Below are 17,045 nucleotides of genomic sequence, written 5' to 3'. Positions count from 1 at the left end.
TTGTATTGTACTCTAACTCTTGGCCTTTGGCCCATTATATAAACACCTGGAACCCCACGTATTACCGTGAGAGGCTTCCCCCAAACCCTAGCAAACTTTCTACATTGTTAAGCTTCATGCACTAGCCACTTGAACCAAAAGTCCGAACTGATAGAAAGGGCTAGGCAATCCACATATACACTTCACAACACCCCCACTCGCGTGTGACGGGAGAAGAGAAAGTCAACACGTGAAAGAAGAAGAGCACACCGAAACAGCGGTGGCTAAAGAGGGGGCAACATCAATTTTTAGGCTTAATTGCGAAAACCATGTGAAAGCCAGGATTTGAACTCAAGACCTGGGGCTCTGATACCATGTTAAGCTTCATGCACTAGCCACTTGAACCAAAAGTCCGAACTGATGGAAAGGGCTAGACAATCCACATATACATTTCACAACACCCCCACTCGCGTGTGATGGGAGAAGAGAAAGTCAACACGTGAAAGAAGAAGAGCACACCGAAACAGGACATCATCGGTGGCTAAAGAGGGGGCAACAACAATTTTTATGCTTAATTGCGAAAACCATGTGAAAGCCAGAATTTGAACTCGAGACCTGGGCCTCTGATACCATATAAAGCTTCATGCACTAGCCACTTGAACCAAAAGTCCGAACTGATAAAAAAGGCTAGGCAATCCACATATACACTTCACAACAAGGTTAGAAGCAGCTGTTGCTCGAAGGGAAGAGATGATCGCTACTGCTTGTCAGTTATCACTGTTGGAGGGGATTCACGTATTTTATTGTTGTCCAGAAATCCCTTTTTGGAACTTTCAAACAAATAGCAGTCGCAGTAGCATCCATGTTTTGTTTAGTTCCGGCCATGAGAACTGACAAGCTCCCCCAGAGATCGATACCGTAAAGAAAACAATGAACACACAGCGTTCTACATTATGGCTGGCTTAGGCCACAAGGGGTCGCTCATGGGCCATGGCCTCGTTCAAAGGTTCGGGAAATTCCGGGCAGTGAGACAATGCTGTCCTCGGCTAATGGGCTGAACTTGTGCTTACAGATTTTTTTTTTTGAGAATTTGCTTAACAGATATAATTGGCTAAGTTTCTCGGAAAATCCTATACACCGACCAGGTCGGTGCCTACCAGGCACCGCACACCCTGGTCGGATATTGGGCCTGACCCATTTTCACCTTTTTTCTTTTTTTTCTTTTTTTCTTTTCTGTTTCAGTTTTTTTCTTTTTTTTGTTTATTTTTCTTTTTGTTCAAAATTGAAAAGTTCAAATTTGAAAAAGTGTTCAAAACGAACAATGTTCAAAGCTAAAAATTGTTCGTATCCGAAAAATGTTCATCATCGACAAATGTTCAAAGCTAAAAATTGTTCGTATCCGAAAAATGTTCATCATCGAATAATGTTCAAATTTAAAATATGTTCAAATTTTGGGAAAATCGATTTTTTTAAAAAATGTTCATTCTAAAAAGGTTCAAATTTTGAAAAATGTTCAATCTAAAAAATATTCAAATTTTGAAAAAAGATATTCTAAAAATTATTTTAAGAAAGAGAAAAAATTAAACTTCTAGATTTAAAAACGGATAAAAAATCTTCTTTTTAAAAAACGAAATATGTAAACAGAAAAGAAAAATAGAATAAATAAAAACGACCTTAACTGATGGGCTGCGGCCCACTACACAATCGCCGGGTCGAGGGGTGTGCGGCACCGCATCCGCACCGACCCGGTCTGTGTATAGGAGGCCCCAAGTTTCTCGGGGGCTCCACGCTACCGAGCAGGTCAGTGGCAATCGGGGCACCGCACACCACCAATTGGCTTCTGGGCCAGGCCCATATACGGATGTTTCGTTTTCTGTTTCGGTTTCCGATTTTTCGCTCAATTTTTTTATTTTTTCTCACGTTTTTTGAATCTATCTAGTTTTCAAGAAATGTCCCATCATTTGTCAAAATTTGAACATTTTTTTGAGATTGAACATTTTTTCAGATTTTTCTATTTTTTGAAAATTGAACTTTTCCGAATATGAACATATTTTATAATTTAGATTTTTATTTTATTAAAAATTCGTTCTAAATATGAACATTTTCTAAATTTGAACATTTTCATGTTTGGACGGTTTTCAAATTTGAAAGATTTTTAAATTTGAACATTTTTTAATTTGAACATTTTTTAATTTGAACATTTTCTTAATTTAAACACTTTTAAAATTTAAATTTTTCAAATCTGAAAAATAAATATAAACAAAACCGTAAACAGAAAACAGAAAAGAAAAATAGAAAAAGGAAACAGAAAAGAGAAAAGAGAAAAGAAAAATGAAACAAAAATGAGAGAAAAACACGAAGATGAAAAATGCCTACCTGGGGCCCGGCCCACACTCACGCGGGGGGTGTGCGGTGGCCGGTAGCCACCAACTTGGTCGGTGTATAGGTTTTCCCAAGTTTCTCTGGAACACGGTGCAAGCCCGAGAGATCAACATCAGCTGTAGGTAGTCAAGAAAATTTCTAGGCTCCCCTCCCTAAGGCTAAGGGCATCTCCAGCGGCGCGACGCAAACGGACGCTGAGCGACCGTTTGTGTCCGCCGTGACCGGAAATGCGTCTGGCACCACCTCCAGCGGGGCGACGCAAAGTGACCGGTCCATCTGCGGAGACGCAAACCTGGCCCAAATATGCGCCAGGTTTGCGTCTCCGCGGACACTCGGCGGTCGCGGAAAATGTCCGCTCGGTCCTCGCACGGGCCCGCCTGGCAGCGGCACAACTGCTTTGTCTTCCGCGGCATTACTTCCGGGCGGCGCGCTGCAGCCTTTGCAGGGCCGCGTTAATGAAGTGCCTCGGCTTCCACGAGCGTGCGCAGCGTCGATGCGTCTTCTCCGCCAGTACTGGCACCGAGGCATCGCTTCGGCAGTCTGCGGCCGCGTTAATGGCGATGCCTCGCGTGGCTCGCGGCCGTCGCCTACCTCTGCCCACGTAGTAATGGCGATGCCACGCGTGGCGCGGCCGTCGCCCTGCCTCCGCGCTATATATACAGGGGTCACCATGAGCACCTCGTCCCCACAAACCCTAGCCGCCGCTGCAGTAGCGCCGCTTCCTCTCAAGCAGATCCACCATGAGCAGCGCCAGACGCGGCCAGGCTGCCGCGCCTCCACCTCCACCTTCACCTCCCACTCCACCTCCTCCGGCGTCGAGCTCCTCCGAGGAGTTCGACTCTGACGACAGCACGGGCGACCTTCTCGACCCGGTCAGGGACGCCGCGGCCCTGGCACTCGCGGCGCAAGAAGCAGAGGAGGAGCTGGCGGGCCACGCGGCGTTGGACACCGAGCTGGAACAGCGCAGGCTCGCGGCTACCGCTGCAGCCGAGGACTCCGACTCGGAGATATCTTGGTCATCCGATGACCCTGATGCGCCGACGCCGGAGGAAAGGGCGGTGGAGCAGCGGGCCCTCGTCGAGTCTTTCGAGATGCTCAAGGACGAGGCCGCCAACGCAAGGCTGGAGCAGTGCCTGCAAGCGGACGCGGCGGCGCACCGAGCCATAGCGGCCGCGCGGGAGGCGGCGGAGAAGCAGGCGACGGAGCGACGCAACGACGGTGCCGGCCCGGCAGGAAGCAAGTAGTCTAGGCCTATAGATCGTCTTTGTATAGTTTTTATGCATTTTTATGTACTACTTTCAATATTTATACTATGTTGCAATTCAAAAAATGGGCCGCCCCGGTGGGAGCACACCCAGACGCAAACGGACGAGCGGACAAAATATGTCCGCGGGGCGACGCAAACGGACGCTCGCGACCACTTTTGGGCGTCCGAAATGCGTCGCGCCGCTGGAGATGCCCTAACTCCGTTCCTACTTTCTCCATCCTAAAATAAATAACTCACTTTTATCTAGATACGATTTTGTATTTTCCTTGCAGATCCGCCTACGTACGTGAGGGCTGGAGCGGCTACCATAGGGTTTTTGCGACTACGCCGGCGACCATGATCTTCGGTGCTAGTTTGTCATACTTCAACCGGCCTTCCCTCCCTCCCCCCCTTTGCAATCTGCTCGGGCTAATCAAGAGGACGGCTTTGCTCATCTACCCTTATGCCCGAAGTTGTTTACTTATGCCCTTTCTGAACGTACCGGAAAACCGTGTTTATTTCCCCCTTATACTGTAGAAACAATAAAATATATCAGGAGACCACATGTAACGTGGTTTTTCTTTTGTATTACCTCGATATATAGGATGTTTTAGTTGGCTATTTTGCATACCAAAACGTTTTACATTTTGAAACAGAGAAACAAAGGTATTAATACACACAACATCTCAAATCGTCCTCGGCAAACTGGTTTTCCAACATAGAGGTACTTGGGCTTGCCAACGGTGATGGGGTGGATTACAAGCGTGTCCTTTTGACCATATTGTTGAGCGCATCCGCTGTAAAATCAAGGTGTGCGAGAGATTTCTTTCATGCCCGGGGAGAGAAGTGTTCTTGAAAACTGTTATTCAAGCAATTCCCACATACAGTATGAGTTGTTTCAAGCTGACGAAAGAAGTCTGCAAGAATCTCATGTCGATCATTGCAAATTATTGGTGGAGTAGTTCCTTGTACCGAAGCTTCATTGGGTGGCCTGGAATGTGCTCATTGTACCTAACATAAAGGAAGGGATGGGGTTTAGGAAGCTCGAGCTGTTTAATCTGGCTTTGTTAAGCAAACAAGGTTGACATTTTATAACTCATCCAAATTCCCTGTGTTCTCGGGTTCTAAAAGGCAGATATTTTCCAAATTCAGATTTTCTGCATGCTACAACCCCAAATAGATGTTCTGCTACATGGAGGGCGATCATGGCCGGAAAGGAGGCCCTACAGGAGGAGCTGATAAAGCGCATTGGTGACGGTAGCTCTATTTCAGTTCGCCATGATTGCTGGATCCCTGGGATTCAATCTATGAAACCGTCGACACAGCTTGGGAATGAGGACGAGAGGGAAATTATAAGTCTTGTTCACTAGTGAAACTAGTTATAGGTGGGAGGCTAATTTGTGATGCATCTGTTTTGCATGCGCCATAAAAATTTTTTGTGTGACGCACCAGACAAGGTACGCCACTGAAATAGCATATTTTTGTGGCGCACCACACACATGTGCCACAAAAGTATGGTGGGCCCCACCCTCGGCCAGACCCAATAATTGGCTGCATTATTTCTGTGGCGCACAGAACCACGTGCGCCACATAATTAAGACATTCTATGACACACCTTGCTTAGTGCGCCACAGAAATAAGATTTTGTGGTGCACCTTGCCTGGTGCACCACATGAATAAGACATTTTGTGACGCACTGGGCCTGTTGCGCTATAGAAATAGCGACCCAGATCTACAAAAGTGCCAAACCCCCACCTACCACACTACCCATGTCATTCTTCTTCCTCCTCCATCTAGCTCTTCTCCCCTTTCTCTCCCATCCCATTTTGGTCGTACTTTTCACTTGGTTTTGGTACTTATTGCACTTACTTTGATTGATACATAATTGTTGGCGAGGGGAAGGCTCTCCATACTCTCACCTCATCTCCCACATCTCTTTGTATCCAACACCACACTCTCATCGATCGCGGTCTCGTCTCGCTATCGAATCTACTAGGTGAGTAGTTGGAGGGGACATGCATGTCTTTTGTGGCCGTCGGTGTGTATGGATGCTTGTTGCAGGTGAAGAGCTTGTCCCGCGCGGGTGGTGTGTGTGCGGGATGGCAAGACGATCCTTACACATAAAGCTTGTGTGGTTCCATGAATATTTGCATCTAAAGTTGTTGCTTGTGCCGGCGTGGTGCATGGATGTTTGCCAAAGCGTTGATTCATTTCCGTTTCGGCAAATTTTTGCACTACCCATATGTCCTACCTTTAGGAGAGGTCATGTCGATTTTTTTGGCGACATCCATGCATGTGTGTGCATGTGTTGCGGTTCTAATTTTTTCTATATGTATACCATTGGCAGCCAACCATGATCCTCACGATGAGCTCCGCTCGAATCCCTAGATAAAAGAAAGACGTAAAGGCGGACATGATTCAGAACAACATGCGCCAGATAAGATGTCCGTGTCGATCATGCAAACTCGTGAGCTGGATCAACCCTGATTCCGGACAATTGGAGGAACACATTCTCATGCACGGTTTCATGCGCGACAACTAGGCGCGGACGGCCCCAGCAAATGGTGCGCATGAAGACCAGGGCGAGTGAGATGACGAAGGACCACATGTCGGCAGAGAAGATCATCATGAAGAAGAAGCGGTGGAGAAGATCATCATGAAGAAGAAGGAGATACCGGCGGAGAAGATCATCATGAAGAAAGCGCGAACCCGCTAATTTCGGCCTTGCGGGACTCTAATGTTCAGGAGTCTACGAGGAATGGGAGGACGAAACAGCTGCACAAGTTCGACGGCAACTGCTACAAAGGATACGCGACTAGACAGGAGGCGGTTGCCAAGTGGAGGAACTGATACGTCTCCAATGTATCCATAATTTCTTATGTTCCATGCTACTTTTATGATGATACACACATGTTTTATACACACTTTATGTCATATTTATGCATTTTTCGGCACTAACCTATTGACAAGATGCCGAAGAGCCAGTTGCTGTTTTCTGCTGTTTTTGGTTTCAGAAATCCTACAAAGGAAATATTCTCGGAATTGGACGAAATCAACGCCCAGGGTCTTATTTTTCCACGAAGCTTCCAAAGACCGAGGGAGATACGAAGTGGGGCCACGAGGTGGCGACACGCCAGGGCCGCGCGGCCAGGGCTGGGGCCGCGCCGCCCTAGCGTGTGGGCCCCTCGTGACGCCCCCTGACCTACCCTTCCGCCTACTTAAAGCCTTCGTCGCGAATACCCCAGTACCGAGAGCCACGATACGGAAAACCTTCCAGAGACGCCGCCGCCGCCAATCCCATCTCGGGGGATTCAGGAGATCGCCTCCGGCACCCTGCCGGAGAGGGGAATCATCTCCCGGAAGACTCTTCATCGCCATGATCGCCTCCGGATTGATGTGTGAGTAGTTCACCCCTGGACTATGGGTCCATAGCAGTAGCTAGATGGTCGTCTTCTCCTCATTGTGCTATCATTGTTGGATCTTGTGAGCTGCCTAACATGATCAAGATCATCTATCTGTAATGCTACATGTTGCGTTTGTTGGGATCCGATGAATATGGAATACTATGTTATGTTGATTATCAATCTATCATATATGTGTTGTTTAAGATCTTGCATGCTCTCCATTGCTAGTAGAGGCTCTGGCCAAGTTGATACTTGTAACTCCAAGAGGGAGTATTTATGCTCGATAGTGGGTTCATGCCTCCATTTAATCTGGGACAGTGACAGAAAGTTCTAAGGTTGTGGATGTGCTGTTGCCACTAGTGATAAAACATCAATGCTTTGTCTAAGGATATTTGTGTTGATTACATTACGCACCATACTTAATGCAATTGACTGTTGTTTGCAACTTAATACTGGAAGGGGTGCGGATGCTAACCTGAAGGTGGACTATTTAGGCATAGATGCATGCTGGATAGCGGTCTATGTACTTTGTCGTAATGCCCAATTGAATTTCACACTACTCATCATGATATGTATGTGCATTGTCATGCTCTCTTTATTTGTCAATTGCCCAACTGTAATTTGTTCACCCAACATGCTTATTCTTATTGGAGAGACACCACTAGTGAACTGTGGACCTCGGTCCATTCTTTTACATCGAATACAATCTACTGCAATACTTATTCTATTGTTCTTAGCAAACATCATCTTCCATACTATACATCTAATCCTTTGTTACAGCAAGCCGGTGAGATTGACAACCTCACTGTTACGTTGGGGCAAAGTACTTTGATTGTGTTGTGCAGGTTCCACGTTGGCGCCGGAATCCCTAGTGTTGCGCCGCACTACACTCCGCCACCATCAACCTTCAACGTGCTTCTTGACTCCTACTGGTTCGATAAACCTTGGTTTCTTACTGAGGGAAAACTTGCTGCTGTACGCATCACACCTTCCTCTTGGGGTTCCCAACGGACGCGTGCTGTACGCGTATCAGGAACCACCAGTCGAACAAGAGCAAGATGAAGAACTTCGTTGTGCTCTCGCTCTTGCTCACCATCGTCGCGACGGTACTCTATTTCATCCTAGTGTAGGTGGTGGTCGGTGCCACTTCATTTGTATCTCGGGATGATGAACTTTGTATGAATTAAAACTTGTATGTAACAAATTGACACTTAGCACTATATGTGTATCTCGATCGGAAATTCAATTCGACTCCCGGGTGCGTATGCTCCCTCTACCAAAAAATCTTATTTCGAAATGTCGAAAAATTTGGACAAAAAATTCTACATGTACATCTCAATAATATAAGTGCGCTCGTCAAGTTTCACGAAAAATCAATATTTTGTGTGGTCTATATAAAAAAGAGAAAGTTTATCTTGTGGAAAACATTATGTTTAGCACTGAATTTTGTCTTTTTTACACACGTCACATGGTAAGTCAATTTTTTATGAAATGACTTTGTGAGCACGTAGCACGTGAACATGTACGTGCGAACTTTTAGTTTCAATTTTTTTAAAGTTTAAAATGTATGTAAGATGCATTTCGAAATATATGGAGCATATGCACCCATGTTCCAAAACACCTCTAAGTAATGTGATGATGTTGTTTATATTATATCTGTATAATGTACATGTTGTTTATATTATATATGTATATTGACGTTTATAACCTGCATAAAATCTGTATGTGTACAACAGACAGTATAAAATCCGTGTATACATGTAAATAATTTTGTGGCATACCTAAAACTAATTTTATGACGCATCTATTTCTGTGGCCCACCACAACCACATGTGCCACAGAAGATCATGTTTCTGTGGCGCATGGGCCACGATGCGCCACATAAAGATGATATTCTGTGGCGCACGGGCTGGTGCGCCACAGAATTCCATTTTTTATGGCGTGTATTATGTGGTCTTCTCATGCGTCACAGAATGGTGATTTCGGTGCGCCACAGATGAGCCTTTTCCTACTGGTGGTTTCTGATATGTTTGACCACGAAACAGGATCTTGGAAGATTGATATGGTTCGGAGAAACTTCATTGCTCTAGAGGCCGATGCGATTCTCAATATTCATTTGAGGCGTCTGGGTGTGTGTGTGTGTGTGGGGGGGGGGGAGGACTCTTGGGCATGGTCTTTAGAGAAGATGGGTGTATATACTGTAAAATCAACGTATCGTGGTCTGATGAGTCGCAACGAGCAAGCTGCACTAAACGAAGGGGCGATGACTGAATCCTCGGTTTCAGAGAAACAGTTATGTACCACCCTTTGGAAGTTGAAAGTTATGCCCAAGGTTTGTGTTTTTTGGTGGAGGGTAAGGTATTCTTCCAGTTGAAGCAACTTTAAAGCATGCATTGACACATTGTTCCAATAGGTAGATGCAAAATTTGTCTTGCATCAGATGATGACCTAATGCATGCACTGATCAAGTGTGAGCGAGCACATAAGTTTTGGGGTGGAAGCTCAGTCTTGGATGTATTTTTTGCTGCCACGTCTTCATGCATCCACTCAGTTGGTCACGAGATATCTACCACATGTGACGAATTTTCCGATCCCAATCGAGCCAAGATGATTACAGTTATGTGAGCGATCTGAAATTTGAGGAATAGCTGGACGCATGGGACGGGGAAGTTTTGACCCTGTTCGCAAGGGAGGAGGTGGGGGAGTCGCAAGTTCAGCATCCTCTTTCGTTGCTGCTTGGTGTAAGAGCATCTCCAGCCGCATCTCCCAAAGCGTCCCCCAAAGGGATTTGGGGCGCGCCGGACAGAAAATGCGTTCCAGCCGCGTCCCCCAAAGCCTTTTTTTGTCCGGCGCGCCCCCATTCGGTGTCCGGCGCCCCGAGCCCGTCCCCGTCCCACAGGGGACGCACCGGGCACGCCGGACACAACGAAATGAGAGGCGGGGAGTGGCGGGGCCGACCCGTCAGCGGCACAGAAGGCTAAAACCCCGTCGCCTACCTTTGGTCAAGCGACGTTAATGGCGTCCCTATTTTCCCAGGCGACGCAGGGACGCGTCTCGTCGTGCATGGCCGCGTGGCAGTTCCCGGGAAGCGGAACCGTTGCATTGGCAACCGCGTCGACGACGCGGCAACCGCCGGAATGGAGTCGGGACTCCTCGGGAGAGCAACCGCTGCACTTTTCGACTTCTGCGCCGCCGTCCCGCGCTCAATATAAAGACCCGTACGTCGGCACTTTTGGATCTTCACCGGCCGCATCCGACACCTCCAACGACGATGAGCTACATCTCCGAGCTCTCGTCCGACACCTCCAGCGAGGGAAAGCCTGCTGGATGGCGCCATTGGTGGGACAAAGCTCCGACGCCCAGCAGCGGCGACGATTCCCTCCCGCCACTTGACAGCGCGGAGGAATGGCTGGGCGTGGAGGAGGACGCGGAGGAACAAGGGTCAGAGGAGGCGGCGGTGGCCCGTGCGAAGGCGGAGGCGGACGCGAAGGCCAATACCGCCAAGGCCAAGGCGCAGACGGCGAGCACCGGCGACGACGAGGAGGACTCCGACGCGTCGGCCGACACCGCCTCTTCGGAAGAGGTGACGAGCAGGAAGCGCCACCGTGATGACGACGACGAGGCAGGGCCATCATCGAAGAAGAAGAAGTAGTAGTTTAAAATAATTTATATGTAATTTAATTATGTTTTTCGAAGTTTTATATGTATTTTGTTTATGTTGAACCGATTTAAATATTAGTAAAGAGTTTTATTCTATCTATTTAAATTTTGGGGGCGGCGTTTGGGGGACGCGACTGGGGAGCGACGTCCCCTAAACGCGGCACCAACGAAATACGTCCCCCAAACGCTCAATCCGACGCGCTTTGGGGACGCTTTGGGGGACGCGGCTGGAGATGCTCTAAACCGTGTCAGGGTATTACGGATCCTCTCGTCTCCAAGGTTTTGGCACTACGGGATGGTGTGATTTATGCACGGCTTCGAGGTTTTCCTGGTGCGGTGACGGAGACCGATTGCCTGCCTGGAGATTGTAAATCTGTGGGGAACTCTCGCCGGGACGGTTGTTCAGTGGTGGAGATGCTGTAGGCAAGCAACCTCCGCGCATATTCTGGCGAGATTGGTCGTAGCGACATTTGCAAAAATTTGACCCAACATGGGAGATCGGGATAAGAGCATCTTCGTTGTTTTTTTATTCCCGGAGCAGCAGCGTTTCCCCTTGGCGGCCGGTGGTGCTCCATGCCTTGGAACGCCTTGCAAGCAACGACAGGCACCCACCTCCCCCCAATGTGCACGTCTCCCGCTCACCCCGCACTCCCGTCCACCGGCGCGCAGCCCCACACGTCTCCCCGCACCGCTCCCCTCGCCCCATACGCCCACTGACGCGCGGGCCCCGCAATACGGGACAAACTAACGGGGCCCGCGGTGCAGCTAAGAAACGACTCGGGATTTCGCAGCACTCGAGTCGAGTCCGCCTCTCACCCGCAGCAACGGAAACAACGGCCCTTGGCCCTGACCGGAGAAATATAAAAAAGCCAGCCGCGCGACGCGACGGGAGCCACCACGCCATTAGTTCGCCGCTCCGCCCCGCCCCGCCCCAACCGCCACCATCCCCGATCTCGCCGCGCCTGCCGGCCCGCGATCAGGCTCCTCTCCTCTCCGACCGCCCCCGAGCCTCCTGAGATTTCGAGTCTGAACCCGGCGTCCCATGGTGGGTCCGCCGCATCGGGGCCTCGAGATCTAGGGTTTCCGCGCCGAGCCGCGACGGGGGCGATGGGGCGACGGAAGGCCACGGCGGCGGCGCCAGGGGCGGCCGCGCCCGCCCGGGGCTCGTCGAGGGCCGCGGACGGCGTCATATCAGGTGAGATCCGCGGCCCGGTTTCTCCCCGTGCGCGGGTGGTGCCAATGCATTTTGTTTTTTTTGCCGGCGGATCGGAGGTCGCTGACCTCCGTACTCGTAATGGCTCCGTGAGACCGCTCTGATTGAGAGTCGCGATTCGGAATGAGGCCGTAGCGGCCGAGTCGAGCTGGATTGGGGGCAATCTCCTCTGACTCAAATGCGGATCACCGCGCGCGCCGCGACGTAGCGGGTGCACGTAGCACGTCATGCTATTCTTTTCTTTTTTGTTTGCGCGCGGTGACGACCGGGGAGTGCGGATATGCTTTAACTGCTTAGATTAGATTTGGGTAATGAAGTAGTACAAGTGTTAATGTTTTCACACATGTATTTACGGAAAGCTAGTACGTATACAATCTGAGTGGACGACCTGTTCCCCACATCGACTTCTTATTTAAGGTGAAGCATTCAAGTTTGGATTATGATGGGATAGGAGATTCAGTGTTCACATACTGTGTTTATATATCCTAATTATTTCCTTATTTTCAGAAATCCGGGAGAAACATAAACTGGAATTGGAGAATTTGACTCTAACAAAGCACCCATTCAGGACATTGCATTTTTTCATGCTAGCTATGTTGCAATACTTGAAAAGATTAGCAACATATATCCTGAGTAAACGTGCTTTGTTTGCTGTCCTAATTGTTTTGGTGGTGATTCCTGGGGTTACACTTCTGGTTACAGATGGTCTACACAAAAAGGTGTGCTACATTACTTGCTAGGGGCAACTTTATTACATATTTTGACTTATGTTGTTATGAGTAGACTGACATAATAACACTAGATAGTCTATTTTGTAAAGTACTTGAGTGCTAATGTTTATTTTCTGATCTCTGCAGCACGTTCAGGAGTTCCTTCATTATGCTAGGTTTGTGCTGTGGTGGGTTTCATTAGGTGTGGCCTCGTCAATCGGACTAGGCAAGTGTTCTTAGATCTCTCAAGGTTATGTAGTCCAATTATATATAGAAAGGAAGTGCAGATGAATAATGTGTTAATTCACTTCACTATTGATCCATTTTAGTCCTAGAAATATTTTACCTTTTATTGTTAAACTATACAGTGGCCGAAGCATCTATTGGCCTTGAATGAGTTAATTTGTAATTTGGACTCATTCTTTAATTTTTAATTTCTGTAGTAATTTATTTTACAGCTGTCTACTTGTTTCTATGTCCATATGAAATAATTATCAGCCTCCAAATTATCAAGTGTTGACCTTATTAGACCTTGAGGAAAGTCTCAAGAAGGTCGTACACTAAGAAAATCTCAAAAGGTATAATCAGGGAGAGCAAAAGGTCCACCATTACCAAGATATATCGTAGAGTTAGAAGTTAACCTGACATTTAAAGTGTTGGGTCTAAGTCTTTGCAATGACTAGTGTGGGCACCAAGCCTACATTACTGGGTTTCCTCAGAAATGGTAAAGCATATACCATGTTTATTTAGTTGTGTATAGTCACCTAATTAGCAGTTGTCTTGTACTATAGTCCGTAGATGATAGCCTGAAAGGTTCACTTTTATCTATGCCAACACTAATAGCATTGCACGCGTGCCAAGTGTTAAGTTTGAAGAATGAAATTCAAAGTTTATTTTGTTTGTCTGGGGCAAGGAGTTCGTTTTTAAATGGATTTAGTATTTGAAATGCAGGTTCAGGTTTGCATACATTTGTGCTATATCTTGGGCCCCATATTGCTCTCTTCACTATTAAGGCTGTTCAATGTGGCCGGGTTGATCTGAAGAGTGCTCCATATGATACCATACTGCTTAAACAGGCACCATCATGGCTTGACAAAAAATGTTCGGAATTTGGATCGCCAATGTACCCTGCAACAGATCATTCAGTGATGATCCCGGTCTTTGATTTACTCCCTCAGGTTCAGTTGGAAGCTGTTCTTTGGGGTATCGGGACAGCACTTGGCGAGCTCCCTCCTTATTTTATATCACGAGCTGGTAATTTTGCAATTTTTTTTTAATTCTGAAGTGTACTTATATGTCTTTGGATGCTTTACAGTTGTACATCATTATTCGATCTATAAGCAGATATTACTAGTTCTTTCTGTATTGTTGACTTTCCTTGAACACTATTTGATGGCGCCTACTTTTGTACTCTATTATGTAACATGTGGGCCATTGAAATTATATCAACCTAAATTTTGACTTGGTACCTTCTGTAGGTACCTAACTCCACCAGCTTCAGTAATACATAGCAATAGTTTCATTGGTTATTTTCCTCCCTTCCATAATTTTAAAATGCCATCGAATCTAGACTGGTTCCATTCTTATCAGTGGTCCACACAACAGCTTTTGAAACTGTTACTTTGTCACTCTGTAGTACGTCCTATGGAATTCTTTACTTTGTTTATTCTCTTTCCTTGCATGCTGGAATTAATTATTTAAGGGTCATAAATTAGTGATACGGACTAATATTAAATTGTAGAAAAATAGTTTGTAGCAAAACAATGGTTGTGTGTTCTTGAAATCTGCAGCCTTCATTATCTACAGCTTCATCTTTTTTAAGCTGCACATACTGAGTAAATGATTCCCGTGTTGCAGCTCGTTTGTCAGGAAGTGAGTTAGAAGCTGTCAAGGAGCTGGATGTTGCTCCTTCGACAGAAGATGGTCCAGTTGCATCCAATGTGAATCGTACAAAACGCTGGCTTCTTTCTCACTCTCAGCATCTCAACTTCTTCACTATCTTGATACTTGCTTCGGTTAGTGGTCTATGTCCTGTCTGACATCCTATCATGTCAACATCTTTGAGCAATGTTTTTAATGCAAAAATAGTACATGTAATGAGTTCTTCAAAAAGTACATGTACTGCTCGTTTACAACATGTTAAAGTTATGCTTTGGAAGTAGTTTGCAGGCTTTAACTAAATATAAGTTTCTATTTGGTGCGCATAAAATAAGTTAAATGGAATTTCTTGAATACTGAAGTTAAGCTTCAAGTTCTAATATGCAATGAATATATAGTTTACCATACAATTTATTTCCTTTGTGTTTCCTAGGTTCCAAACCCGCTGTTTGACCTTGCTGGTATTATGTGTGGTCAATTTGGCATACCCTTCTGGGAGTTCTTCTTTGCAACTTTGATTGGGAAGGCCATAATCAAGACTCATATCCAGGTTCTCAATCTATCCACTTTTTCTTGATGTTAATTTGTTTTTCTTTTGGTACCACATGCGTCCCTATTTTTTGTTACCTTGGTCTGCTGGTGATTTAGTTTGCTGGTCTGCTTTAAGATTCTATAAGACAATCGTGTATTAAGTTCATTATGTTGGAATATTGTGCGCTGCGATTTATGTGATATGTCTTTTTGGTTATGTGTATGCCCAGTTTGAACCAGAATCTTCGAATCTTACAAAACTATCTTTACCAAAAGCCCATGCATAATTCGAATTGCGACTAGTTGGCTTCTTTGTAACCTCTGCAGAATATTTGTGAGCTGTACCAGAGTTTTCACTAAATATGAATTTAGCTATGATAAAATAATAAGTTCACTAAAGTTTGCATAAAAAGATGTTGTCATGTGCTTGTTATACACACAACTGTTTATTTTTCGTAGTAATGTTTATATCTTGTCTTAATAGAACATACAAAACATGCGCCATATATTTTTTACTTCTCTTATTGATGAAATCAGGCAAATTTAGGGCTCCTTTGATTTAAAGGATAGGAAAAACATAGGAATAGGAAAGGTATAGGATTGGAATGGCATGTCTTCTTGAAACCTATAGGAAGATGAAGTTTGTTTGATTGTAGCAAAGGAATTTTTCCATGAGATATGAGCTAATGCTTTTTTCCTATAGGAATTACACTACAAGATTCCTATAGGAATTTTTCCTATAGGATATGTTCCTATGAATCAAACAACATGTATAGGAATTTTTCCCATAGGAACCAAATCCTACACAATTCCTATGCAAATCCTTTGAATCAAAGGAGCCTTTAGTTGGGAAACTATCAATTTCGAACTATATTTATAGTTTCTTATCATTTTAGTTTATTGTCAGATTGGCACCTTATTCTCTGGTGGATTGACATGAATATTTGCAGTCTGTTTCTGTACTGACACATGAATTTTACCTTCTCACTTCTTCAGACTCTGTTTATCATCTCGTTATGCAACAACCAACTCTTGTATCTTATGGAAAAGGAATTAATCTGGATATTTGGCCACATTCCTGGGTTTTCTGCCAACTTGCCATCTGTGATTGCCAAACTCCACAGTGCGAAGGAGAAGTATTTATCACCACCGGCGTCAGGTTCACCATCATCACAAATTGAGGTTGGTGTCCTCATTTTTATGTCACATTCGAGGCCAATGTTTTCTGTTCCTACTATTTCATTGATTATCTCTAACTATATCATTTGTACAGGATAAACAGTGGAATTTCTCATTTGCATTTATCTGGAACAGTGTAGTATGGCTGGTGCTTATGAACTTCTTCATTAAGATTGTCACATCAACAGCTCAGGATTATCGCAAAAGGCAGCAGGACGTAGAGATGGAGCTCATTACCGATTCCTCGTCCCTGAGCCATTCTAAAACAAACTAACGGCGAAAGTTGTTGTATTTATTCAGCTCCAAGTTGCAGATATTCTCCTCAGTAGCCTTAACGCCTGGCTTAAGCCCTATTCCTCTTCTGTACATTGAACATAAACATGGGCCTCGCTAACCTGCCTCAAGTGATGGCTGCAACCTTTTGTCATTGCGCCTCTATTGGCAGTTCGTCGAGGAGAAGCAATCCTTTTTTACTTGGATGAACTTTAGGGACTGTTTGTTTAGCACGATTGAATTACAAAGATGTATTACTGGTTATTTTGGGAATACGGTAGCCAATAGGGCACCTGAGAGAGTACTCGACAGTGATATGTTTTGTTGTTACATTCAGTTTTCAATTGCATATTCGCAATTGGAGTCAGCTAGATCTAATGGAAGACTACAACTATGTTTTCTCCCTTGCTAATAAAGCTGCTTTTGTGCAGCATGCTGATCTGGAACCGTGTCATTTACTCGTGCCCTTTGTGACTAGCCCAGGTTCACAGGATATTTGCTATGCTCGTCAACCACGTTAGCTTAGTTTTAATCTATTTTGTCATGTGGCTTGTGAATTTTCAGCAAAGTGTAGGGCCTGATCTAAGCGA

At 45.6% G+C, this 17,045-nt stretch overlaps 1 protein-coding gene across 1 annotated transcript; it reads left to right on the top strand.

The window, feature by feature from the left end:
- The first annotated feature begins 11,541 nt into the window (after positions 1-11,541).
- LOC127344021 (vacuole membrane protein KMS1) lies at positions 11,542-16,871 on the top strand. Its single transcript, XM_051370247.2, has 8 exons — positions 11,542-11,866; positions 12,392-12,603; positions 12,742-12,820; positions 13,546-13,848; positions 14,452-14,609; positions 14,906-15,022; positions 16,000-16,185; positions 16,277-16,871. Exons 1-8 carry the CDS (start codon positions 11,779-11,781, stop codon positions 16,454-16,456), a joined length of 1,323 nt encoding a protein of 440 aa, XP_051226207.1. The 5' UTR covers positions 11,542-11,778; the 3' UTR covers positions 16,457-16,871.
- The last annotated feature ends 174 nt before the right edge of the window (positions 16,872-17,045 follow it).

Source organism: Lolium perenne, chromosome 3 (assembly GCF_019359855.2).
Source record: "Lolium perenne isolate Kyuss_39 chromosome 3, Kyuss_2.0, whole genome shotgun sequence".
In the NCBI taxonomy this organism is placed as follows: domain Eukaryota; kingdom Viridiplantae; phylum Streptophyta; class Magnoliopsida; order Poales; family Poaceae; genus Lolium; species Lolium perenne.
This window is presented reverse-complemented; position numbering and strand designations above follow the sequence as displayed.